At 51.9% G+C, this 26944-nt stretch overlaps 7 protein-coding genes across 7 annotated transcripts; 6 read left to right on the forward strand and 1 right to left on the reverse strand.

Moving 5' to 3' along the window:
* Nucleotides 1–705: 705 nt before the first annotated feature.
* NEUTE1DRAFT_56573 (uncharacterized protein) lies at nt 706–1313 on the forward strand (the record flags this gene model as incomplete). Its single annotated transcript, XM_009848934.1, has 3 exons — nt 706–747; nt 866–1029; nt 1097–1313. Coding segments are annotated over 3 exons (417 nt in total), but the record flags the coding sequence as incomplete, so codon positions are not given.
* Nucleotides 1314–3829: 2516 nt separating this feature from the next.
* On the reverse strand, nt 3830–5634 carry NEUTE1DRAFT_115688 (uncharacterized protein; the record flags this gene model as incomplete). Its single annotated transcript, XM_009849323.1, has 2 exons — nt 3830–4651; nt 4737–5634. 2 exons carry the CDS (start codon nt 5555–5557, stop codon nt 4057–4059), a joined length of 1416 nt encoding a protein of 471 aa, XP_009847625.1.
* Nucleotides 5635–6185: 551 nt separating this feature from the next.
* On the forward strand, nt 6186–8405 carry NEUTE1DRAFT_115689 (uncharacterized protein; the record flags this gene model as incomplete). The annotated part of the gene is made up of 9 exons (XM_009849324.1): nt 6186–6365; nt 6536–6725; nt 6792–6820; nt 6884–7135; nt 7221–7360; nt 7444–7578; nt 7642–7652; nt 7724–7751; nt 7961–8405. The coding sequence occupies 8 exons, from the start codon at nt 6610–6612 to the stop codon at nt 8021–8023; spliced, it is 774 nt and encodes a 257-aa protein (XP_009847626.1).
* Nucleotides 8406–10068: 1663 nt separating this feature from the next.
* NEUTE1DRAFT_97501 (uncharacterized protein) lies at nt 10069–13186 on the forward strand (the record flags this gene model as incomplete). Its single annotated transcript, XM_009849325.1, has 4 exons — nt 10069–10208; nt 10264–10431; nt 10891–10965; nt 11359–13186. The coding sequence occupies 4 exons, from the start codon at nt 10069–10071 to the stop codon at nt 13184–13186; spliced, it is 2211 nt and encodes a 736-aa protein (XP_009847627.1).
* Nucleotides 13187–17906: 4720 nt separating this feature from the next.
* On the forward strand, nt 17907–20104 carry NEUTE1DRAFT_75265 (uncharacterized protein; the record flags this gene model as incomplete). Its single annotated transcript, XM_009849326.1, has 2 exons — nt 17907–18033; nt 18132–20104. The coding sequence occupies 2 exons, from the start codon at nt 17907–17909 to the stop codon at nt 20009–20011; spliced, it is 2007 nt and encodes a 668-aa protein (XP_009847628.1).
* Nucleotides 20105–20797: 693 nt separating this feature from the next.
* NEUTE1DRAFT_34830 (uncharacterized protein) lies at nt 20798–23545 on the forward strand (the record flags this gene model as incomplete). The annotated part of the gene is made up of 2 exons (XM_009848774.1): nt 20798–20988; nt 21109–23545. The coding sequence occupies 2 exons, from the start codon at nt 20798–20800 to the stop codon at nt 23543–23545; spliced, it is 2628 nt and encodes an 875-aa protein (XP_009847076.1).
* Nucleotides 23546–24253: 708 nt separating this feature from the next.
* NEUTE1DRAFT_75269 (uncharacterized protein) lies at nt 24254–26785 on the forward strand (the record flags this gene model as incomplete). Its single annotated transcript, XM_009849327.1, has 3 exons — nt 24254–24544; nt 24988–25209; nt 25271–26785. The coding sequence occupies 3 exons, from the start codon at nt 24462–24464 to the stop codon at nt 26151–26153; spliced, it is 1188 nt and encodes a 395-aa protein (XP_009847629.1).
* Between the last annotated feature and the right edge of the window lie 159 nt (nt 26786–26944).

Genomic DNA, 26944 nt, shown 5'->3' on the forward strand with positions numbered 1-26944 from the left:
CTCCCCCCACCCTGGCCCTTTTCCGTCAAGTCACGTCAGCATTCGGCACATTAGGACAGCAGTCGTCTCGTCACCCTTGAGAACATCGCGGAGGCGGCTTCCAACTTCTCATTCGCCAAATGACAACCATCATACGGTCCTCGGTCGGTGGGCTCCGCCAACCTGCGAAGCCAACGGGAGAATCACATCCATTGCCACACCCACAGTCAAAACACCAGGCCCAGTATAAACAAGATGAAGGGTAGTTCTTCGGATATTGATGGTGGAGCCCATGCTATGTCAAGGATCATGACGGTAGACGGTCCATGTGGTCAAACTAGAGGTCTGGGATAGACATTACCTGAGGCTGCTCAAGTCCTGGCGCAACGGCTGGGCAAATGGGCTTGCTTCCCCAGTTCACGCTATATGCACGCGCATCTCCAAACAACGGCTACAAACATGCTTCCGCATCACACTGATTGGTAGCTCTTGGGTTCGCGTGTAGCCATATGCGGATTCGCTCAGGATTTGGGTGTCTAAAGGGCTAGGCGGCTGGGGCTGTTTGCTTGATCACTCGCAATGTCTTTCTTACATCCGCATTTCATCTCATCGAGCCCACGCATTCTTCACTGCCCTCATGTTACGCTTACTCGTTCATATCCAGGTATCATGGATTGCTCAAAGATGAAGTTGACTAACGTCTTGCGCGTGCGCTTGTGTCTTATAGGAAGATGTTCATTGGTGGCCTGAACTGGGAGACTACAGACCGTAAGCCTTGCCATTTTCCCTGTCCTCCCCTCATGGTGATGGTTGCCCTCAAGGGGCACCATATGTACCATATGGTATTCATGACAGATGGACTGATACCGGTCTTGTGACTTTTTAGAATCACTGAGAGATTACTTCTCGCAGTTCGGCGAGGTTGTAGAATGCACCGTTATGAGAGATGGCGCCACCGGTCGCTCGCGTGGCTTCGGATTCCTTACCTTCAAGGACCCAAAAACAGTGAACATTGTTATGGTCAAGGAACACTACCTTGACGGCAAGATCGTACGTTTCCCCGCCATAGCTCGTCTAACCCGTCAAATAAGTGGCCACTAACTCATTCTCCTTATAGATCGACCCGAAGCGCGCCATTCCCCGCGATGAGCAAGAGAAGACTTCCAAGATCTTTGTTGGCGGCGTTTCTCAGGAGACTACGGACCACGAGTTCCGCGAGTACTTTGCCCAATTCGGCCGTGTCGTCGATGCCACCCTCATGATGGATAAGGACACTGGCCGTCCCCGTGGTTTCGGCTTCGTCACCTTCGAGTCCGAAGCCGGCGTTGAGGCGTGTCTCTCTGCCAACCTTGAGATCCATGGTAAGCCCATCGAAGTCAAGAAAGCCCAACCCCGCGGCAACCTGCGCGAGGAGGCTGAGGAAGCTGCTCGTCGCGGCGGCGGCAAGTTCGGCCAGCGCCGCAGCGGTCAGCAAGGCGGTGGCATGGACGACGGCTCCGGTCAAGGCGGTATGAATGTCATGGGCGGCATGGGCGGCGCCGGCACCGCCGGTATGACACCCCAACTTATGGCCCAGTACCTCCAGCGGATGCAGCAGGCCTTCCAGATGATGCAGCAACAGATGGCCATGAACAGGGGCATGCAAAATCCCATGGTTCAAATGATGCAGATGCAGCAGATGCAACAAATGCAACAACAGATGATGGCCGCTCAGCAAGCCCATGCCGCGGCTCAGGCGGGTGCAGGACAGCAAGGCAGCGGTGGCCGCGCTGGTAGTGTCGGCGCGGGTCAGGGGCCTAACGCGCAAAACCCCCAGGCGATGGCCGCCGCCATGGGCATGAACCCGGCGATGATGCAGCAAATGATGGGCGGCGCTGGCGGTCCCGGAGCCGGTGGTGCTGATGGAGGTGCCGGTGGTCCTAAAGGGGGATTCGGCGGCTTCGACGGACAGCAGGGCTTCGATGGCCAGCAGCGTGGTCCCGGCGGCGGTAACCGCGGTCCTCGCAACGATCCCGCTGGTGGAAACTACGGCGGTGGAATGCCTGGTGCTGGAGCGGGCTACAACATGGGAGCCACCAGCTGGGAGGGCATGTACGATGACGTCCCCCAACCGATGATGGGCGGTCCCGGTTTCGGTCCTGGCATGGGTGGCATGGGTATGGGTATGGGCGGCGGCATGGGCGGTGGCGGTGGTGGTGGAGGACGTGGTGGTTTCCATAAGGGTCGCGGCCATCATCACGGCAGCGGCGGTGGTCATCAGCAGGGCGGCCATCAAGGCTCGCATTCACCCGGCGGACCGGTCGACCCGGCCAGCGCACCTCCTCCTAACGCCCCTACGGGTCCCAAGAACGCTGGCAAGCCTGGTGCGAACTATCGCGGTGGTGGAAGGGGTGGATCCAGGGGCTTCCATCCTTATGCTCGGGGTTAAAAGACTTTCGTGTAGAATGTGCGATGATAAAGCGCGCGCTTCATCATCGATTGGGATATCCCTGACAGAAACAAGTGGACGAAAGAAGGCCTTCAGCTCCTTGTCTCGAGAAACCACCCCCAAGCTGCCAGCCTGGTACAAGAGATCAATATGAAAACAACCCTGACAGCCACCGAACAACAACATTCAATACGAGACAACCGGCGTGGCCAGGCTATATTCATTCCCCATGAGTAACAGCGACGGGGAGAAAGTTGCGCGGTGGATTTGACGGATACAAATGAGCTTAGGGGCGATGGACGAAAGGAAGGAAGGAAGGAAAGAAGGAAGGGGGGATAGTGGCTGAAGGACCGAAATGGCGTTGGAGTTTATAATCAATCACCGCTTTATTCTTGTGTTATTCTTTGGTTGTTTTGGTTCATTGCTCACTTATAAAGTCACAAATAAGTCATGGTGGTTTTTTTTAGTCTTTTCAATTTACAGGCTTTTTTTTTTTTTTACGTTTCATGAAATTCCAGTTGTACACTACTACAAGAATGTTTACTTGTCTTTTTTTCGTATTATCATCGTACAGTCTAAGAAACTAATACATGAAAAACAACCCACGTTAATCATGTGCTTCTTGGGGGCTTCTGTGACGTTGATGGAGCTACTCGTCTGGGCTAGAAAGGCCCTCCAGACCCGGGTGTGACTGGCGTGTCGAGCCCACACAAGTATCCTCAGTCATGAAGGTGGGTTAATTTATATTCTGCCCTCTGGCTAGGCCACGTTTGTGTGAAAAAGGTATCTTTAAACCAACTTCTAGAATACGTGACCTTTCTCATGTTAGAAATGTCTATCTATCTACTGACCTACGACACACTCACTGGTCGGCACTAACTAGGTACATTAGATCAGGGAATTGTTTTGGTTTCCTAGTTAGCTAGCTAGCTAGAGAAGATAGTACCAAACAGAATGCATATCTAGGTAGGTACGGCAAAAGTAAATTCTTTCGAAAAGTTCCTTCTCATCCTCCCCTTTCCGCTTCTTTCTTTTTGGGGGTGGACATTCATTGTCATGTGCCATGTTGATGATGGTGTCTTGTTTAATTCATAGGTCCATTGTTTAAAGTATGATCTTCCCTGTGGCGGGTGCACTTCGTGAACTGCGCAAGTGGGATCCACTTACATACAAGGCCTTGTTCAACGAGGGGGCCAGGATGGACTAGTCGCATGTAACTCACATTTGTCCGAGGGGGGGATAGGTGTTGGTGATATCTTGCAGTGTATCTTGGGGGCGCGCCACAAGAACTGTTGTCTTCTGACACTTGGTTTAGTTTGGAGAAAAGTGTTCGATATCGACATTGTCGACCCCAGAATAATGGACAGAGCGTTCGAGTGCCATAGCGGTTCGCCTGTTATTCATTGGCAGAGGGAGTGCGAGATGAGGCATAGAATAATTATCTGGTGCTTCAAGAAGCGCGCGTTGAAAAGGGAAAAAAAATATAAAAAAAATAGAACATTACAAGCCTGATCCTGACTGACTGACTGCAGTGAACTCCTACATGAACTCCATTTGCCCAATTTTCCCAAAGTCCATGCAATTCCATGGCCATACAATTACTCGTACCTAGAACAACATCCTCTGACTAATCTTGCTCACTCACTCACTCACTCCTCCTTCACCTTCTTAGCCTCTGGAGCACCCTCCTCGGCCGGCGCAGCCTCGCTCTCAGCCTTTCTCTTCTTCTTCACCAACCCCGTCAAATCATTCGCCTTCTCCTTGACCTCCTCAGCGACCTTCAAAGAACTCTCGCCCTTAGTTCCAGAGACAGGCGCAGCGATTCCCAAAGCCTCATTGATATCAATAGGCGGCTTCCTCAGATCTACCAGCCTCTGCTCCATATCCGAAATTACCTCCTTCACGTCGGCAATCTGCCGGCGCGTCGCGTCGTTGTCCTCGGGGTTGTGCGTGCTGGCCAGTTCTACTTCTTTGTTCTGCAGCTTGAGCTTGGTGGAGGCGATGGCGGCTTCGAGCTCGGCGGCGGCTTCGTCGCGGAGGGCTTGGTCTACCACGCCTGCACCACCCGCGCCGGCTTTTTCTGAGGGGACGGCGGAGTCGTCGTCGGAAGACTTGGTTACGGAGGCAAATTCGAGAGCGAGGGAGAGCTTGAAGTGTGCTTCGGCAATGATTTCAGAGTCTTGGGTATAGAGCTGTTGTTTGTATTTGAGGGAGGCGCGGGAATCGGTTATGGCTGCTGGGTATCTGTGGGAGGGAGAGGGGGGGAAGGGATTGTTGGTTAGTACCTGGGTATGTTTTGAGGTGACAAGGAGGGAGACAAAATGCTTACCTCTCGTTCTCGAGCGAGATCTCGGCCAAGAGGTCATGCAGATCGCCTAAGCGCTCCTTGATGTGCTTGATCAGAGGCGACGCCTCAGTAGTGGTGGCAGCCTCGTCGCTTTCCTTCTCCTTGCCCTTGCCTTCTTCTTGGGTCTTTTGCTCGGCTTCTAGTGTCGCGAGCTTCTTCTCAAAGAGAACACGCGCAAGGTCGAGGACCTGGAACGCCACGGCGAGATCATCGTCCTCTTCGTCTTCTTCCTCGCCCTCCTCGGCATCTTCGTCGTCGTCCTCCTCCTCCTTATCCGAGTCGTCAAAATTCTCGTCGCCCTCAAAGTGGAAGAGGGGCTTCTTCTCCGGATTGGGCTCATCCTTATGGGCAACCTCCTTGGCCGCCTCGGCGATGGAAGCTTGCGCGCCCTTAGTCGCCTGCTCTACCGCGTCCTTGATCAAGGATGATGAACCCTCTTCTTTCTCTTCTGTGGCGGCCTTCTTTTGCTTCTTGGACTTGGCCGCCTTCTTCTCGGGTTTGGGTTCGGGCGCGCGGCCACCAAGAACGTCGCTCTTGCTCTGGCCGACCTTGAACAGGGCGCGGCCGTAGAGGAAGAGGATCTCGGCGTTGTCGGGGTTCATCTCGCCGTTCATCTCGGCCTGCATCTCGGCGGCTTGGGCGTACAGCTCAGCGGCCTCATCGTAGTTCTTTTGCGCGTACTGGGCGGCGGCGTGGGCGGAGAGATCGGCGAGGGAGACCTTGAGGGATAGCGCAGCTTCCTCGGCGTTGAGCTCGACGATCGGGGTCGCGGTGCCGCTTGCGGCGGGGGTGGGTGTTGACATTGGGATGTGTGTTTGGGATAATTGATGTTTGGTGTGTGTGACAATGTCTCGATCCTGAGATTGGGAATATCGATTTGGTGAAATGGAAGTTGGAAGGAAGATCCAAAGCAAGAGTTACAGAGTTACAGAGAGCTTCACAGAAGTTTAGAAGCTGTGACGCGATGGAGATCAGTCCACCCCCAAAGACGCGTCTGATTGGCTAATTGTGCTGTAAGGTAAAATGGATGCCGCTGTTCATTGGCTGTTTTCAACTCTTTTCAACCCTTGACTTACTGGAAATGTGGGGCGCGAGAGCAAACAGCAGACCAACAGCAGACGACAATCGTGATCGATGGCGAGAGCTTCCCTTTCATTATGCTCTCTGAAGCTGTTCATGAAATTTCTGAGTCATTATCAAAATTAACTGATCCGTTGACCCTAACATCTCATTCCATTGCCAAAACTGAATTTGGTTCTGGAAGCTCTCTCTGCTCCAAGGTCAGTCAGTCTAAGTTGGAAACGAAGCCAGGGTTAGGGTCATGACGTAGGACCTTTTGGCAGGCACTCTTGTCCTCCCGCTCTTGCTTCCCTTCTTCGATACCTCTACCCCTCGGACCCCTCAACTCAACTCATTTCCTCCCTTCTCCAGCCTTGTTCAGCCTGGTCACTTCAAATTTTCTCCCAAGCGCCAAAAGCATTCCTCAATCTCAAGCCGGTGGGCGGTTTTCAAACATTTTGGCTAGCGCGTTCCAGCCTGTTTTCACGGTTCATCAATCTTGAGAGTTGGCCCCATTAATCCGTCTATAACATCTGGTTTTGGTGGTTTCTGGTGAGTGTCGTAATCCTATGCAGCAGCTCTCGTTTACTGTATCTTGCCATTGCCTTGGGCAAGTCAGCAAGTGATTGAGGATTATAAATCAGCACCACAGTATTTCACCTTGGCCCTTCATGCGCCGCTGTCGTGGTTGTAGGTCACCTGTTCTAATATTAAGTGGACAGAACACTCCGTCTTGACAGCCCAGTAAACACACATTCAGAACATCAAACAACCAAGGGTCTCATCAATTGCCAAGATGCTTCAAGCAATCGATAACGTTCATGATCGCCAATTCTTGGCGGCAGAGCTCGCTTCATCAGCCACCCTCGCTGCTGAACTTGCGCAGCCGGAGATCAAAAATATCCTCCTGGCGTATGTAACACCGTTACCTCTGAAGCTCTACCCAAACCGTACGACTGCTAACAGCGAGGTATCCAGTGCTTCCGGCTCCGTAGCCACCATCAAGAGCAAGTCGTCATATCTGTATGGCACAACTTGAGTAAATGACTGACCATGTCCTCGCCCCATAGTCCCTGAAATTGTCAAGGCTTTGGCCAGGCACGGCGACAAGATTCGCATTCGCATTATTCTCACACACTTCGCCAAACACTTCCTCGGCGGCCAAAGTAAAGAACAGCCCGTCTACTCCTCTCTGTTGGACTACCCCCATGTGGAAGCTATTTACGATGATGCCGATGAATGGGGTCCCGAGCCATGGCAGCGCGGAGCGAGTATTCTCCATATTGAGCTACGAAGATGGGCAGATATCCTTGTTGTTGCGCGTGGGTTCTTCATTTCTCTACGGTTCAAAGCCCCAACGTGTTGTGTTCCTTCTGTACTGACCTAGTTACTTGATGTTCCAAATAGCCCTCAGCGCCAACACGCTTGCCAAAATCGTCAACGGAATGAGCGATAATCTTCTGACGTCCGTGATAAGAGCATGGGACACAGATTCGAGTATCGACAACAAGAAGAAGGTCATTATGGTTGCACCGGCAATGAACTCTGTGCGTATCTTACGTTCTCGATACTGACCCGGTCCAAACTGGGGAATGTCACCATCGAAAAACTGACACTCGCATGTTGCCAGGCCATGTGGAGGCATCCCATCACCGCGAAGCAGATTCGAGTGCTGCAAGAAGAATGGGGAGTCAGGGATCCTGAGCCAAGTGAGGGCGACACTGCGGGTGTTGCTGTGGCTAACGGTTGGTTCCAGGTTGTCATGGTATGATTGACCTCGTTCTGTTGACTAGAAAAATCTGATGCTGACCATTTGGAACCACCACAGCCGATTGCAAAGTACGCTGGATCACAAAGATGCCCTCCAAAGCTATATATTATCGAATGCATTGCTAACATAGGTTCACCAGGACTCTTGCATGTGGTGATACAGGAGGTAAGCAAAGCTCCGATCCTTTTCCCTCTTGATCTTTCCGTGGCTGGTTGAAATCCACCATGTTGACTTGTCATTGTGCTAACTTGCTGGTCTATAGATGGTAAGCTACAACGCATTTCTATTGACAGAACAACGAGAAGCTGGGCGTCATTCCATCTTCGCGCATTGACGATTCACGGCGTGTGCAAATAGCTAACGTTGTGTGAATACAGGAGCTATGGCATCCGTCGACACCATCGCAGAAGCCATTGAGAGCCGGCTCGGCCTTGAGTAGTAAAGCATCGCATGCAACTTGTTACGCGACGTTGCCGTCCGATACATTTAAAGTGGCAGACGCTGTGGACGAGGACGCTGGGCAACTGAACGGGACATTGGCATTACCGACACCGCCTATCCTGTGTTGTGGTCTATTCTTTCGCAGTCTCTTTTTTTAACTGTTTACGATCTGACATTGAACATTTTGCATGGTTGAAACCTCGTTCAGAGAGAAACATTTGAGGCAGTAAGGATTGGATCTGAAGCACGAATTTAGTGGAGGTTCGGGTGCCGGCATATGGTTCGGATTTCGGAACAAAGCCTTTGAAATTCGATCAAGTCCAGTTTTCCAGTAGTCCCCAATTCTACGTTTCATGCTCCTGGTGTTGCTGGAGATCAAAGGAAAAGAAATGTTTGACGTGACACAACATGGGTAAGACGTCCGTCAAGGTTTCATTCCATACCCCCAAGTCGGTTGACTTTCACGACCATGACGACAAAGACAACGCAAAGATATACGCTCCGTACTACTCAACAGCAATGGTTTCGAGCAGTTATCCAATTTATCGAATGCTACAAATCCTTCAGGCGCAAGTTTTCGCCTTTTCAACGGGTTTCGAGCCTGGGTGATCGAGAAACGAGTCCCTAACAGATCTGTGTGCATAGTCAGGTACGTATCTGTTAATGCGCAGAACTGACGTTGAGGACCCTGAGCGTAGACCCACTTATCTTTTGCTGTCTGAACGCTGATTGGTCTGTTGCTTGGTGTAAGTCTGCCCGTTTTGAACATCGAGTTCGCCTCGACGACACCACTCGAAGTTGAGCCGGGCGATTCGCCTTGTGTAGGTCTGATGATGGCAGATTGGATGGTATTACTGGCGAAGGTACCTCAGCTAGATTCTCTCTCCTTCCTTTTTTCTTTTTTCTTTTTGTCGAGACCTTTTGGAGTGGTCCTCGAGTGTTCATCTAACTGGTCTGGCGGTTTAACTATTGGCCTTGTGGACTTTTGCGGTGCGCCCGGTTGCCGTTTCGTGAGCTTATTCCGGTACCTACTCAAGTGCGCATCTTGGGCAGTTAAGTTGGGGCCATTCCGTCAACAGTGAAGGGACAGCACGCACATCTCGTCATGCAGGCATTCTAACTCCGATTGTGGTGCTCATTCTTCAGCAGACGGGGTCCCCGAAATGTTATCAAAACTTGAAAGCTCTTCGTCGTCGCAAGGATAGCAGGGTTAAGGTGCCATTGCTCATCAACTGGGCACATAGAAACCCAAGGACATCGTCTTACTGCGGGCGTCTTCTACTTCTCGAGAAAGTAGGTAGTCGGACATGAATGGGTCTTGCGTCATGTCCGGAGTGGGGGGGTGTCTGGTACATGCAAGCATCATAATATTAATCTTCAGACCCCCGAATTCTGAGCGAGACGTGCGTATTTTACACACAGTGGTCGCAGCGATACCCCTTTCTCATCGTCGAATGCTGGGTAATCTACCCTAAACTCTCCCTCCTTACGACGGCATTGTAACAGATACACAATTACGGCCGTCGTAGAGCGAATGTACGCATACTTTCGGCCCTTGGCGTGCCTGAGGGTGATTGTGTGTGCCTTTTCTGATCCAACTGCCTCTTCTCTGCATTTTCTGATCTCTCTTTGCGTCTCCGCCTTGCTTAGAGTTCCCGTCCGTTTAAAGGGAACATAATGGGCTTACGCATGCCCTCTTGGACAAGTGCTAGCACATCATCTCAATTTCTTTAATTACTTAGATGAGCGCTCCGTCTCATCTTTCCTCTATTCTCGTTCATCCTTATCTCCATCCCAACCTTCATTTTGCCTCCAAGGCAAGGGAAACTGGGCCCCTCTTCCCGAAAAGACTATCTCTTTTCAAAGCCCTTTATCAACCTTGTTGATACAGATATCAAGACCATAATCTGGTATCGCTAGCCCGTACGCATACATGCTACTGCATCATTCAGTCAACTATTGATCCCGATAACGACTCGCAACGGCAGCGTCGACGGCGTCTATCTACCTACCTCCATGGTCCGAGTATTAGAGTGATACAAGATGGACAACCGGCAGAACTTCAACATGAGCATCCGCAACGTCGTGAATTCAACGACTACGCCCCAGTCGGGGCAATCCGACTACCATGGGAATCCTGAACTTCGCACAACGGGCGCATCGGGCGCCCAACACGCTTACCAGCAAGTTGCTTGCCATCTTGACTTTGCCAGAAATCAGCTGCTGACTCCAGACTAGTCCTTCCACTTCGGACTTCACTTTCCGGCCTACTGCTGGATTCAATGTGCCCCGCCACTTTGAGAGAGCCCAGTTTACCACCGGCGCGCCAGTTGACCACCCGGGGATGACGTACGAGGGGACAAATTACACCATGGCCCCTCAACCCTTCGGGGTTAACAATCGAACGTACGTGGTGAAGGTTCATCTCGTCTTGCCGATTGCTTTGTCTCAGTGGCTTTGCTCCTGTTTGCGTCTCGACACATGTTGGTTTCTCCCCTCTGCGACCGTAGCCCATATTTTTCTGCATGATGTGAAAGCTGCTTGCATGCCTCTGTCGACGTGGGCGGAAGAGGATATGGGACGGAAGTCCAGATGATTCGAGCGAGCCAATTCCAGACCTCGAGTGAGTGACTGGCAAACGATGATTTGTTTCCGTGGCGGTGTTTTCATTAAGCGACCTCGAGCACGTTCCCCCTTCACCGGTCGGTTATTACCACAATACACTTCAAATACGCTGCTGTTCCTACAATGAAGCCGGCCGGCAGGAATCCATCATTCTTGGCCTGGGTATGCTATTGTCGGTTGACCAGGTAGCCGGGCAGTTGGGCCGTGAATGGCTCAGAGTGGAAACCTGGACTCCCACAGCTGTTTGCTCAATAAGGGGTCACGTATTGATACCATTCACTTCCATCCCAAGTTGCCCTCTGCAATAGGAAAACTGTGAGTCCTCTGACCTCGAGCTCAGAGCTGTGAACCTGCCAGACCAAAGGTGCGAGTGCGCACTCTGCCCCATAAATTAATTGCCTTCCCCCCCATCGAGTTTTCCTCATCCCTCCTCCTTCAACCCAACTCAACTGGACCTACTTTCGCGATCTCAACAACAACAACAACATCGGCGCAATTTGGGGCTCTTCCCATCTCGCGACAGTTAGTCGCTTCTACATCAAGCACCACCCCGCTGCACATTGGCTTCGTGCTTGCAGACCAGTATCTGCGCCCTGCATCTTTCTGATCTCGGTCTGATCTTAACAAACGTTCGGGTATATCCCTTCCACAACATACATTCTAACCATGGCCGGGATGGCTGCTAACCATCTTGCGTACTTCATGTAGCCGTTCATCTGGATATTCGCTTGGGCTTGACCTAAGCTCCCTCGGCATGGCTCCGTCTCGCATTAAGCCACAGTCACCCCAGGAGGGCTCGGTGTGGTCTCAGCAACAACTGCCCACCCCCCCTCATAATCGCGGTGGACGACGCAACGTTCGCATGGAGACCTCATCCAGCAATACGCCCACGGCTGAGCAGTCTTCTCCCATGGTTGACAATGCCAGCATCGACGAAGACGAGCAGGATTTAAATCTTGATTGGGTGACCAGAGCGGCCAGGTATTTGGACCCCCGAACCGAGGAAGACCGCACAGATCGTATCGCCCTGGAGGCGGACCTTCGCCGTGGTGGTACCCGTTGCTACCACACAAGCAAATGCAACACCAACGCACCACCCCGCAAGGCCGTTTCTCAGTTCTTTGGGCGCAACAAGAAGGCAACGAGACAAATGCCTGATCGTGTCTGGTGCAACTTGTGTCGCAAGCACTACCAGCGCGCTCGTTACCGTAATTTGGCCGAATACTCTCTTGACCAGTGCAATCTCATCATTGGCACAATCGTCCGTGCCCAGATTTGGTCCGATATCAGCCATTGGGAGAATCCGAACCTGAAGGGAGGAACTCTGAACGGATGGAAGCTTGTCCCCCGTAAGCGCGAGCAACAGCGTCAGGAAGAGGCCAGCAAGGCGCGTGAGAAGGCACGTCTTCAGAGAGACAAGAAGCGGTCGCGCGACGACTATGAAGACGAACTCGATGAACTCGACTTCCTCCCCACCTCTAGAGTCGCGCCTGCCCTGCTCAGACTCTGCGATCGTGTGTACTCTTCAGTCCAAATCATCGACATCATCGAGGAGCATTTCAAAGCCCCCCTTGAGGAGGCCCTCAACTCCGGCCACCCCTCACATGGCCTCCCCGACGTCGAGATTCTTCCCGAGTATGATGGTACCGATGAGACCCTCGAGAAGGAGCGCAAGGAGAAGGCCAACAAGAAGAAGGCCAACACGGGAAATGTGACCACCCCTGAGAAGCGCCGCAAGCAGGCCACCCCGGGCACCGACTCGGATGACTCGAGCTATCACTACCCGCATCAGCAACGTGCTGCTTACGGCTACGACGACAGGCAGTACGCCGGAGCTCACAACAACCTCCCTTCTCCCAGCCCCAGCAGATCCAACTGGCCGGCTCATTACTCCCAGGGTCCCTCCTATTCTTACTCATCCGGTAGCGGCTACAACGACTATAACGACAGATCGTATGCTGAGCGCCAGACCAGTGTCTCCTCTCCCAACTTTAACAGAACTGACTGGGCTCCCAGCTACCGTCAGGGCCCCTCCAGCTACTACCAATCTGGCAATTCGGTCAACAGCGGGCTCCAAAACAACACATCCGCCACCTACAGCGGTACCACTCTTGCCCCTATCGGTTCCAGTCGCGGTTATGTCAACCCAAGCTATACTGGTCTTACCGCCAGCTACAGTGCTCCCGGCGGCTTGGGTACCGGCGGCAGCGGCAGCATGTCTACCTCTGGATCTAGCTTGAACCCCATGCTCCAGAACGATAACTCCTTCTACCAGCCAGTTTCGCAGAGGAGAGAGACCATTGCTGCTTACCGCCCTACCCAGCCTTCTTCGTACGAGCCCCGTCGCACTTTCTCCGAAGCAAACAACCAGTACGCCGGCGGTCCTTCCATCACCGCTTCGCATGCCGCTTCCATTCTCACCAATTTTCAGGACAATACACGTCCCAAGTACGAAGGTGGAAGTGGCACGTCTGAGTCCATGCAGGGATCTGGATACGCGGACTATTCGTCGGGCAGTTATCCCAACCGTTACTAAGGCGTACGCGTCTTGAAACCATACAGCGACCACCACAGCAACAACAACAGTAACAGCAACAACATTTTCAGAGTAGGAAAGAGCATGTGCAAGAGCATGGAAAGGCGTTTTGATGTTTTCAATGCATAATTTTTCTTTAATGCTCCAGCCTTTCGTCTAATACGCATTTCTGAGCAACCGGCATTTCTTTCAGCTGGTATCATTTTCATTTTTTTTTTTTCGGTATTGCTCTTTATCTATTCTACCACAGCTTTTCTGCGAATGCTGTAAACGGCATTCACATTACCCGGCTACGAACAATATCTGGAAAATGCTACAGTGGTTTTCTTTCCACAGAAAAAAGTCTTTGACAGAGACGAAGCGGTTTGGTGGCAGTTTTCACAGAAGGGATGGCTCAAATGGTCATCAACGGAAAGAAATGGAAAAATCCTGGATACCCATGTTCATTCAGGTTAAGAAGAAAGAGAAATATTCGCAACGTTCACACAACAATGAAGCGCAGATAACGAAAGAGTCTGGTGAAATTGCTTCATCGATTGGAACGATGAAAAACGAGCGCAAGCACACGAAGCGCAGTGAAAGGGGAGGAGGAAGAAGAAGAAGAAGAAACAAGAAAACAGAAAAACAATCACAAAAAAAAAGTATTCCACATTCACAGCTACCAGCTTGGGTGTGGACAGGACCGATTTTCATCTTTTGGGGGGGAATAAAATAAAGGCTCTCTCGCATGGAGGGAGGAAGGGATACAGGCATACCAAAGGGTCAAAGGGAAAATAGGGAACTAGGGACATCATCAGTCGATGATTATGAGGAAGCGATTTTTGCTTTTCTTTACTTTTCCGTTGCATCCGTTGCATTCTTCACAAGATAGGTAATGACTTTTTCACGATACACTTTCTTCTTCTTTGTACTTTTGTATTTTGGCTCGAGTTTCCGTGAATTATGGCGTACAGTACATCACAAATATGATGTTCCCTCTCAGTATGGTCTTCGGGCGCGACTTTGTATAGCTGTGCGATGATGGTTTTTTAGCCATAGATAGAGAAAGGATTCACACTTCCAAGGGATGATGCTCAAGAGCGAAAGGGAAAAGCAATAGTTTAGGTAGCTACCTAGACTAGGAAGGAATCAACAGGACATGGTTAACATCAAATGAAGCAATTGCATTCGTCCATGTGGCTGTTCCATCACCGCTCCTCCGGGAATGCATATCGCGATTTCCCGATATCACGACACGGGGAATCGTGATAATGCCCTTGTACCTCTGCAATTCACCACTACATAGGTACAGTCGGCACCTGTGAATCAGAGGCTTCGATGATAGGAAAGGCCTCTTGTATTTGGTGATACTGAAGCAGTCGGGTGGTGCTGCCTTTCTGGTGTTCCTACAGCAGTGGTAGATGCCGCCCATCAGCCTCGCGGTCAACGGTCCCGCTTCTCTCCAAAACCATGGCACTACACCTAGGAGGTACCTTTGCAGACCATTAATCACTGCGCTTCTTGTTCTCTCGTTTTTTCTAGACTGCGAACAATCTACTTCTCCCTCCGTTCAACCTTCAACAGACTTGAAGTAAAAGAGACGATAACCACTCAAGCATTGCGTCTTCCTTTTTCTCTGTCTGAAAATTACGAGCAGACATGGCTGTTCATAAGTAAGTGTATCCTCGTCATTTTCCCCTTTTGGACACGAGCGCTTAATCGCGACTCAAGCACCCTGTAATTTACTACTCTTGCAGACAGACCCCCCCTTCCTCCTCGCCGGTCGCCGCAAGCCCACATGCCCACAACCTAGGCAGGTCCAAGGATGTTGCACTATGCTTCTACGGCACGTTCGGACGTACTCTCCAGCTGCAGCAACCGAGACGAAATAAAGAATGGGATGTACATGGCGTTCGGGAGAAAGAGACATCAGACCGGATGTATCCCATCCTGACTTGACCTTGGGAGCTGCTCCACAAGAAATCAGACATCGGACCAGACGGAGAGCTCTCCGATGGCTGGGTGTCCCTCTTTTCTTTGCAACACGACACACACACAGTTGGGAAAACAATCGCTTTGTGCTCAACTTACCTACCCCTCCAAGCGAGGGCTATCCGCTCATAGGGATTTGATCACTATGTCGTAACCTTCCAGTCGCGACCTCGAAGGTGGGTGGAACCGGGTGGGCAGGCCCGAAGACACTCGTTGCCCAGGCAGCTATCAGGTAGGTACCTAAGGAACATTCACTGCACAGATGGCAGGCTCCCTCAAGCCAGGCCAGATAACTAGCCGTGTTGCTTGCTTGCTTCAAGTTTTCGGCAGACACTGACAGCAGGTACTATGACCAGGTAGCCAGACATGCAACTTTCTCTTCTGAGCATATGTACCTACCTTGACACGACCCGCCACCTTCTGCGCCATGTTCCACCGACCTGACAACGATGTTTTTGCTTCCCGCCATAATCATCAGACCAGACGACCAAGACAGTAACGGGAGTTGCATGACTCCCAATGCCGCTGTTGAGACCAGACCGGATGAGAACCCAAAGAAGAGGAAGGGCGCCGACTGTGGACTCAACTGCAGAATACATACGCTGATCTTGCTGGGGAGAAAGGACAGCACAGCATTCAGTCCGGATGGAAGCTTTAACTTCACCCAACGGCCAACGCCGGGCTTGGGAGCGTGAGCCAGCTTGATGAGCAGTCAGCGGAGGTGCGAGGACACTCGCCCATGGAGAAACAGCCAATTAAATAACTAAAAGGCATCTAATGCCAACTCGTACTAAAGTCGGGGGGTAAGTCTTCGAGGCCAAACCAAACCTCCAACGCAGCTTTTCACCATAATTCAGGCCTCCGTACAGCTGCCATCCAATGTACCAACAGCCAGTACACATAGAACAAGTTTGCCATCCGACCCTCTTGGCTGAGCTGCTCGACATGAACGCTGGCCAGACATGCCAGGTGCGCGCACGGCGCCCCAGTGCCCACACGCGTATGTAATGTCTTGAGTCTGTGCAGCAAGCATGACACGGACATGTGTCAACTGATGTCGTAGACCAGACGTCGTCTGAGCTCATCGGACCCTCCCCCGCCAAACCGTACTCCTTCACGAGGAGATCCAAATCCATCAGAACCATCTCAGCTTCCACACATGTTGATGATGCGCAGTTGGCTGGGGGAGGTTGAGGTGAAAACGAAACGAAACAACGAAGCATCTCGACTTTAGTTTTGGACGGGCGCTCCGGATGAGACAAATGTTTTTGCTTGTTTCAGTACCATGAATGGTCCCTAGTAGGTATCGGTAGTTGAAGCGTGTCTTTTGGCTCGTCCGTAGTGTGAAACTGTCGAGTGTTCTTGGTGTTGTCGAGTGCTAGAAGTTGAGGTGTCGTTATCTCGAAGCTTCTGATTGGCCTGAAGGGCTATGGGGCATTTTACAGTCTGACAGCTGAACGTGACACTGTCTGGCGTACACGGTGTAAATTTGGACCCTTTTACACTACTAACTACACTAGTAATGTAACATACCCGCAAACAACGACTGAGCGTAAGTTACAATTCCAACCAACCTCTTGCGAGATTGACTAGCAACGGTCTCGATCTGGGAAGGCGTTGCGAAAAGTCGGACGTGGCGCGGTTCGTTTCCTTCCGTTCGGAAAAGCTGCAAGCCATCTTTAGTTTCTTCAGAGAGGGATTTCACATGCCGTGTTGATTGCTTGGCAGGGGGGCGAGAGGGGTTCCGAGTTTCCGACGGTGATCCGCGTTTCATCACGCAACCAAGTTTTTGTTTCTTTCCCATGTTCTCCGTCTTCAAGGTCAAGACACGATTGGTTTCGATTCAGTTTGCCGAAGACGCTACGCTACCTAGTTTCACTGAACTTTGCGACGGACAGGGTCCTCCCCATACTACATACATAAATAGTTCAGACTCATACAAGGACCCACGACCAAAAAGAGCCGCAAGTTGTTGTTATCTGCCGAACGGGGTTGATAGACTGACCGACCGACCGACCGACCACTTGCCGCTACTACTGTATTATGTTCATTCCCCTTATCAACACTTTTCACTTTGCTTCTTCCATATGATTTGTTGATGTTTTAACCTTGTCCCTAAGACGTCGGAAGGGACGACGAAACCTGGAGCAGACATGGGCGTTATAGAAATGGAAATACATACATATCTGTCCCATACATGTAGCCGGTGGGTGGACCCCCCCCAAACTTGGACATATGCCCGTTAGCTTAGTCTGTAGCGTAGACCAAAGCAAGCTGAATCTAAGAATTGAACACTAGTAGAACCCAAACAAAAGGAAACAAAACCACGCATAGTATGTACACATATGTAGTAGCCTTTCCAACAAAAGCGCCGATCACATCGAGGAGTTGCTGCCCTTCCTTATCCATTTTCATGCGCTAGTGTTCCGGGACCCGAACGGGGATCCTCGACTCCAGCCCTCCCCGTTTGGGCCTACATACTGTACCTAGCTACTAGGTACTAGAATTAGGCTTGTTATGACATTGATAGGCGCCTTCTCTAAAAAAAATCTCAATTCAAGAATGGAGGATCTTCTTCATTTTTTTCTCAATAAAATCACTCTTTCCCTCCTCCTCGAAGCTGTTTGATACTGGCTATCAACAGTCCCTCTCTTTCTTTCTCTCTCACTCAACCACCGCTAGATTCTTTTCATTGTCTGTGTTGTTCAGTCCCTGGTTGGTGGTAAAGCAACTGAACTGCAACTGTACCATGAGACTCACACCCCTCGTCACCCTCTTGGGGGTCTTTTTGGCTTGGGCGACCTACGAGATCTATGCTGGCTTTAGGAGCAATATTGCCAAAGCAAGGAAAACAGGGTATCCCGTTTTAATTACCCGTAAGTTTTCCTTCCTTCGGTTCCCTATATATATATGTTATGATTTTGAAGAAGAATATACTCCAAGGACCATGGTAATTTGACTAATTATGATGCAGCAATCTACCCCCTCTCCCCCCTCTGGCTCACAACCCGGCACTTCCTCCTCCCCATCCTTACTCGTCTGCTCCCTGAGCGGCTTTACGCCTCTTATGTCTTCGTCATGACGCCCGACTGGGAATACCACCCTTCTCCGCGCTCGCACTTTACTCGTCTGGGAAGCGACACGTTTGTCGTGGCTAGCTGGAACGGGCTGGCGTGCTATACCTCGGATGCGGCCATCATATCCCAGGTGATGAGCAGACGGGAGGCGTTCCCCAAGGATACGAGGCAGTATGGGATTTTGGAGATTTTTGGGTCCAATGTGGTGACGACGGAGGGACAGGTGTGGAGGATGCATAGGAAGGTGACGAGCGCGAGCTTTAATGAGCGGAATGCGGGACATACGTTTCGGGAGGCGGTGAGGCAGACAAGGGGGATGGTAGGCGGGTGGTTTTCTTCTTCTTTTTCTGGTTCGCAAGAAGAGGGGCGGCGGGGAGGAGAGGATGGTGTGGAGGACATGACGGGCGTTATTACGACTCTGGAGCACGATACCATGCGCTGGGCGCTAAACATTATCGGGTACGTCGGCTTTGGATTGAAGCTGCTTTGGCCGCATGAGTCCATGCCTAAGGATATGGATCCGAAACTGGCCAAGTACGGGAGTTTGCAGCCGCCCAACGGGTATTCCATGACGTTTGCGGATTCGCTGGCGACGGTTTTGGAGAGGATCATGATCTTGTTGCTGATTCCTTCGGCGGTCCTCAAGCGGATTCCCGAACGGTGGGGATCGTGGGGATCAAAGCTGCATGAGGCGTGGGAGGCGAAGGTGAACTATTCCAAGTACATGAACGCCTTCCTGACGGAGAAGGTGCAGGATATTCGAGCGGGAGTTCAGGAGAGGGAGGGGATGAATATCATGGGTCAACTGGTCAGGAGCAAGTATGACCCATCTTCCTCGGAGAAGAACGACGGCGCGACGATGAAGCTGGAGGACAGCGAGATTATGGGTAACGCTTTCATTATGACCCTTGCTGGACACGAAACAACCGCCAATGTCATACACTTTACCATCGTCGAGCTGGCCATGCATCCCGAAGTGCAGCGGCGAGTGCAGCGAGATATCGACGCCATCTTCGGTCGGGATTCCGACCCGGAGACATGGGACTACGAGAAGAGCATCAACGCCTTGCTTGCCAGCTACATCGGGGCTGTGATCAACGAGACCCTGCGCCTGATTCCGCCCGTGGTGGTGACGCCCAAGCGAGTAGCGGATACCGATCAATGGGTGCAAGATGGAGGACAAAGGCATCAGATGCCCGCTATGATGCCTGTCATGCCTGTTATATCGGCTGTGCAAAGGAGTAGGCGTTATTGGCCTGCTCTTCATGACAAGATGACCAAGCAAGAAGACGCGGATGATCTGGATGAGTGGCATCCCGATAGGTGGTACTTGCCTTCCATGTCTCAGGGGCAATCATCAACCGACGACGAAAAGGGGGAGGTGAAACAGCAAGAAGAGAATTACGGCGGATACCAAGGCACCGACACCTCGCCGACGCTTTTTCGGCCTGTGAGAGGATCCTTCATTCCCTTTTCCGATGGCGCGCGCTCCTGTCTGGGAAGGAGGATTGCCATGGTGGAGATGGTCGCTGCCATTGCGGTGCTGTTTCAAAAATACTCGGTTGAGCTGGCGGTTGATGCGAGTGATGAAGAGGTGCAGATAATGGTAGCGGAGCAGAGGAGGCACGTGTATGTGAAGGCGCAGGAGAAGGCGAAGGAGACGGTTCAGCAGGCGGAATCGGTGGTGACGCTCAAATTGACCGGGGGGAGGCATGTCCCAGTGAGGTTTGTGAGGAGGGGGAAGGAGAGGTTTATGGGAAATGAGGGGTTGTGTTGAGAGAGGTGCCAGTCCTATCTCCTTCGAACCTTCCCTAGATAGAGGTATATTTAATATAGAGGTAGATGTTATGACTAAACATCCTCTGCCATGGTCCGTTGATGATACTTTGTGTGCGTTCTGGAATCCTCCGTCATGATCGCGGCTGAACTGCCACTTCTCCCAGGTTGGCAGTTTTACTTCTTCTTTTAATTCTTCTTTGGCTTCGGCATCAATGTAGTCTACCAGTCCGAGTATTCCCCTGAGCCGATGTAATTGCAGCGAAATGCACCATGCATCCTTTAAGCCTCCATTGTACTGCATCGCAAAGCTTGGCTTAAACCGCATGCCTCCATTTCCCCTCCTGGCCAGTCTCTGGCCTCTCAGTTGGATGCTTGGTTGATAAACAGTCTCCCCGGATAATCATGGTTGACCGGATACATCAGCACACCACAAGTACACCACTCAACTACATCTCCTCTTGCAGCTCATCAGGGGATCATTATTGCTCTTCCACAGTCCTGTGGGCTGTCATTGTCTAGAGACAACCTCGTCCTCTACCTCTCGACCTTTCGTCTCAACCAAGTTCCAGCAGCTGTCAACTCGACGAACCGTCTCAGCCCCCCACCACTGTTGGCCCTGAGTGAATGCTCCTTGGCCTTGGTGCAAGTGAATGGTCATTGTGCGGGTAGCCCCACGCACACCCGGACCATTTCAATAAAGTAGGCAGACAACAGGTCTTTGTTCAACTTCGCACAATCCAGCATTCCACCTCATCTCTCAAGTCATCCATCACGGACCTCGAAGATGGCACAGCCGCGCAAGAAAGACAGGATGGGACCGCCACTCACTACGTCCAGTGTGTCCAGTGTGTCCACTGCGCCGACGCCATCCAGCACCTTGTATCGCAACGGGCGCCAGCGTGGTACGTTGGGGGCCGAAGCATTGCTGCGTTCGAGACTTGAGCATCGTTCCAGGACTGCTTGCCAATCCAGCACGTTCAGTCTTGGTGTTCCGGAAATCAATCCCCCAACCAGGACAGCCATAACTTTGGCATCTTTGAGCTCGGGGACTCTCAGCGCACGCGAAGCAAGCCTCAAGACTCCTTCCGTGTCCAGCACGTCTAGTCTCGGTGTTCCTGGGATCCATACTCCAGCAGAGTCAGTCGCAACACTGAGATCGTCGGCCTCGGAAACTCTCGGCTCGCGAGAAGTGACTGGTTCCACAATCTGCTTGAATCCTTTACAAGAGTGGAAGGGGTCTCATGGTGACAGGCATGAGGTTGCCAGTAGAACGACCTCTGTTTCCTCCGTTGGCACCTCGAGTTGTGCCCACACAAGGCTTCTCCAGCAGTTGCGAGACCTCAGGGAAGATAATGAACGGTTGCGCACTCAAAACAACATCCTCCAACGCGAGGCCGGTAGGCCAGCCTTGACAGACGAAGAAGAAGGACGTAGGCTCAGCCAGCTCACGAGGGAGGAGCGCACAGCAACTGCCAATGCGCCACGCAGATCTACGGCAGGGCTGTTCAAGTCCGTATGTTCCATCGATTTGTTGTTCCTCATCGACACCACAAAGTCCATGCGTCCATACATTGAGAGTGCAAAGTCTCAGGTCAGGAGCATTCTAGACGACATCAACCGTTTCTTCCTCAATCAAGCCGAAGTCAGAGCCGCCGTTGTAGGCTACAAAGACCACGAAGCTGTTCCCAAGATCGAATTCCTAGACTTTACTCGCTCAGTTAAGAAAGTCCGATCCTTCCTCAATACACTGAACGCTTCCGCCTTTGCAGGGGATGACTTTGCCGAGGATGTTCTTGGGGCACTACACCAAGCGCTCGCGGCGACTTGGAAGCACCAGACACGAGTTGTCCTTCACATCGCCGATGCCCCGCCTCACGGCCGCACACTTCATGACCTCTCCGACAAGCGGGACCGCTATCCCAACCCGGGCAGTGAGCCTCACGGATTGACCTATCAGCCGATACTCAAGCGCATGCTTGATACAAGAATCAACTACGTTCTTCTTCGCATCAAAAAATCCACAGATCGCATGGCCTTGCAATTTTTGAAAGAGTACGCCAGGGCCGGGAGCGACTGTATGCTAAGTGAGAAGAACAGATACTATAGCGAAGCTGGTGGCACCAAGAACAGCGATGGCAGGCCGAACGGCGGCTTGGTGTTCCGGGAGGCTGAGTTAGGTCTCACATTCGCCGCACTACAGCGTCTCGTCGTCGAGGCCGTCACTACTTCGGTGATGAGTAGTACTGTAAGATCTTTGACACCGTTCGGAAGCATCAAAAGGGCGCCGGGCGGAACTAGCAGTCAGAGAGTGAACTACTCTGGACTTGGATCCACTCAGGAGAATGAAGAGCTTCCCGTACGCCGGCCTGACGTTAGGCTGGAAAAAAGCAGCCCGCAATGGGGTAACCTGGAGTGGTTTGATGAGTGTCTCGTTGTGGAGGGCTTTTCGATCGATGCCACTGTCACTGCTGCCTTGGACGACGGCTTCGCCCTCGGCACTAGCATGCTCGACCGCATGATGGAATCCGATACGAACATGACAGTCAGCGTCTTTGGGCTCAATCTTCGCAAACGGAGAACTCCTTTTGCTAAAGGAGCCTTGCGGTTGGCCTCATTTGCCTGCACCGAGTATTCGAGAAGCCGTTACGTGGTGAAGGAGTTCAAGACTGATGGTGATAACGAGGACGACGGTTCACACAACCGCAGCCTCGCCCATCTTGTTGAGGACATGCGCTCGCAAGCCCTTTGTAAGGCCTTTGCGGTCGAATTCAACTCCCTCTTGGCTGACTGTCCCGAACACAATATCGACTTTGTCGTCACGTCCTGCTTCAAGTGCAATGACAGGCGTGGGAGTAAAGGCAAGTGCATGTCCATCGAGCCCTTCCTTGCCGGCAAGTTTGTCAAGTATAACGGCAACGCGGGATACGCCAACAAAGAGGCCAATCTCGCCCATGACCCTTCCAACCAGGCTGCTCAGGCGTTTTCACACTTTACGTTCGAGCGCTCGCGCGGCCGGTTCCTGGTTTGCGACCTGCAGGGCGTGGGCAAGACCATGACGGACCCGGCTGTCCACACACTCGACCCGTACCGGTTCTCACTGTCACAGACCAATCTCGGTGCTGAAGGGTTCATGTTCTTTTTTGCTTATCACGAGTGCAACCACCTTTGCCGCCGGCTCTCGCTGAGGAGCAGCGCGACGATGTTCATGGGTGATGGCGAGAAGATGCAGTTCAGGGATTCTTGGCCTAGTCCGGGCTTGGGCAACCGTCTTTACGGTGACGAGGCAGTGGTTTGCTGCTCAAACAAGCTGTGTGGGAGGATCTTGAAGCGATTCCAGGCGGTGACCTCGAAGCATCCAAGTTTTCCTGGGTACCGTTGGTGCGACGAGTGTTTGCCGCAGTTGGGCGACTTTAATGTGATTCGGTTATGTTGGCCTGTGGGTGAGCAGCGCCATCGGTTTGAGGTTTCGGGATTCTTTTATGAGTCCCAAGGCAAAAGGATACCTCTGAGATGCCCCAAGCATGACAAGTAGGATGCTTTGGCCGAGCTTGTTTACTTTTTCTCTGTCCAAGCCTGTAGACTTGAGGTTCGAAACCGGTGAAGTGTTATTGATGTAGAAGGATTTACATGTCGAGCTGACGGACCGAGAATAAGGGAAGACGTTATAGTATAAAGAGTAATATGTACTTCAATGTTCCTTTACAGTGTCAACAAAGTGTTTATATGGTGCAAGATGATGTCTTTTTTTCTGTCGAATAACGGACACAGTCATTCAGGGTTATAAGTGGAGGGTTGTACGTGAAGCGCAAATCCAGGATCCCCAGTAGTGGCCCAACAGAAAGTTGAAGTTCCCCGCTCTCCACTCTTTCCCGCCCACCAGTTGGCCCACTTGTTATCTTGGCATCTCGTTGGTGAGCAGTGTACATAGGTATGTATGATTGAAGTTGAGCAGAGAGTGATGAGTTGTAGTATCACGCACAAAATGGGTATCGAGGCAGATGGTTACCAGAAACACGTTGTTCAATGTTTCATTTGTCTTTATTTGTGTTGAGCCGGCGTAGTACTAAATTTACGCAGGAAGGTACAATACCTAGTGGCAGATAACGTCCGTGCTTTTCCTCAGCTGAGGTCGCCTTAGCTCAGTTTACAGGGGATCCATCCAACACACGTCACTACAACCCATCGGGGACCTCCACTGCCAGCTCTGCTCACCACCACCACCCACCCACCCACAGATTCACCGTCCACTGCCTCACTTCCAACACAACACCACCATTGTGCGCAAACATATCCGCTATCGCATATTCTAAGTATACGACAAGCGCATTGTCATTATCAATACAGACACGCGCAATCGAATCAATCAGGTTTACTATTCTGATACCAAACACATACACCATTGACCAACTATCACATTGTGACTCGGAATCTCCCCACAGACAGCAAACATGTCGGGCACCACCAACAGCTGGCTCGCGAGGCAGCGCAAGTCGGACTTGGTTGAATTGGCGAGGGAAATCGGTATAACTAGGTAAATCCACTTCTTTCAGTTTGTTGCTTGTTTGTTCCTATCATAGCTCGTGTCCTGGCGATGATCGGTCATGACAATGCTCTTGTTTTGTTTACTTTCTGGTATTCGCTTTGCGCCTCGCGCGCGCGCGCTCACCACTCCGCGCAAGGCTGAGCTCTCCTTTCTATGCTATCCCATCGAGCGCATGTTCAGTCTAGTCTAGTCTCAAGCGAGTAGACATGTCTTGGGGATGGCGTCAGCACCAAAAGACATTCGATGACGCCCTGCCTTGCCGGACCTGCTGTGTACCTCCCCGGGAACAGACAAGGGCCGGAAGCTCCCCCGCGCCTGCGTGCCGCATCCCGCCTCGCGTACCTGGCTCCTTTGTTGACATTCGTCCCGTTTGGGATTCCCCAATCGCTGAACAATGCCTTTCATCGGAGCTGTACTAACAAAACACCCAGCCTTGATGGTCTGAAGAAGAGTGATATCGAACAACACCTCGACAACTTCCTCTCCCAGAACGCAAACCGTTTCTCCTCTGACTCGCGCTTCACTTCCTACTTCAACAGCCGCGCTCGCCAGTCGCCCATCAAGCGCGAAAGCGATGTGACCCCCAACCGAGCCCCCAGGCGGAGGGCCACCAACAAGGTCGAGGTCGAGATTCCTGCTGCCACCATCGAAGAGTAAGTCTCCAGTTTCTACGAGGAAAAGGCACATCAGAAAACTAACAAACATTGCTTCCAGGTCCGACTCCATCCCATCCACCACATCCCCATCCCCCGAGCCCGATTCCAAGCAAGCTCCAGCGCCCTCAGAAGTCCTTCACGCCGCCGCTCAAGTGACTCAAGACGCCATTGTCTCCACCGCCCAATCTGCCGTTCAAAACGTCCAAAACCCCGGGCACGCACTCTCCCAGCTCAACAACACTTTCTCGTCCTCCACCTTGCGCCTGCCCGCCTCCCAGGCCGAGCTGGCCCAAGTTGTCGAGTCCGGCACCCTCGCCGTGCGCAACCGCGTCTCGGACCTCTACCGACGTTCGGGCATCCACGAAAAGGCCGAGACCGTTCGCGAGAGCCTGTCCACCGTCAACAGCGTCGCCGTCACCGCCGCCGCCTTCGAGCTCTACTTCCTCCGCAAGGAGGTCATCCCCGACCGCTACGCCTTCACCATCCCCGCCGTCAAGCTTCTGGGCGGCATGCTCGGCTGGGATGAGTACCCCGTCTACGTTCCCGACATGTTTGCTTTGGTGACGGCCGGCTTCTGGATCCCCGCTTTGGTGTGGACTACCACCAGCTTGATCCTCCCTTCATTGTTTGGTTACTTCTTCAACTTGTCGGTGGCGCACTCGAATCCCTTCTCCACCAACTCGGGCCCGACGACCAGGAGACAAAGCAGGGAGTTGAGCAAGCGGGAGCCCGAGTATGCGGTTGATCCGGTTACGTTTTCGATTGCCAAGGCGTTGATCACGTATGTGGTCTATGCCCAGGGTGTGACGTTCGGTGGCTGGCTGGATCCTGATGCCGTCTTCAGGATCAATGGCGCTCTCTACAGTGGGTGGAAGGGCGTGTTGGTTGGTGCGGCGGTGACGGGTGTTTCTGGCCTTTATGATGCTGTGCTGAGGAAGTAAGGAGGGTGATGGTATAGTCGGAAAATGTGGGGATTGGCAGCAAGTGCCGACGAGGGACGGGAAGTGTGGAGAAAGGGGGAGAATCGAACAATGAGGTATGGGCTGGGCTTGAGGAAGAAGCCAACGGACGGACGCTTTGGGGTGGATGTCAAGACGCGATCTGAAACGGGACTGATTGGTACATGGACGGAATTCTGGGGAACGAACGAACGGTACATAACACGACAAAACAAACACAAGAGGAAAAGAAACGAAACGGACGGTTGGTTGGATGGTACAAGGTTTTGTATAGGGATTTGTCTGAATAGGTAGCGGCGTGTATGGTGGCTTCTCCAGCTTGTTGGTCAATCCTTTTGATACTTGACATACTAGTTTGCCTTATTTTCTTTGGCTCGATTGATATGAATTTGTTTCTTGTTCAGTTCAACTGCGAGCCATGCTCGCCTTATATTACCTGTGTTTTCGGGCTTACAATTGGTTTCATTGGTGATCTTGTTGGAGTGAGGAACCCAAACAGTCACCTGGTCTAGAGACTGATGTCTTTTGGGACTTGATAGGCGTTTTCATGTGGATGTAAATACCTTGATATCATCTTCAAGCTAATGAATTTGGAGATACCATGATAGTGCTCAGCACAACTATGATGCTTATTCAGCGGGCATAACAACTGATGATTTGTTGAATTTCGACGTCTTTCAATTCTTCATGTCTGATGATGTGCTGAAACCCCCCAAAATCTCTCGTCGCGAGCAAGTACGATAATAAATCACACAACCTCAAAGTTTCGAAAC

Source organism: Neurospora tetrasperma (assembly GCF_000213175.1).
Source record: "Neurospora tetrasperma FGSC 2508 unplaced genomic scaffold NEUTE1scaffold_1, whole genome shotgun sequence".
Taxonomy (NCBI): Eukaryota; Fungi; Ascomycota; class Sordariomycetes; order Sordariales; family Sordariaceae; genus Neurospora; species Neurospora tetrasperma.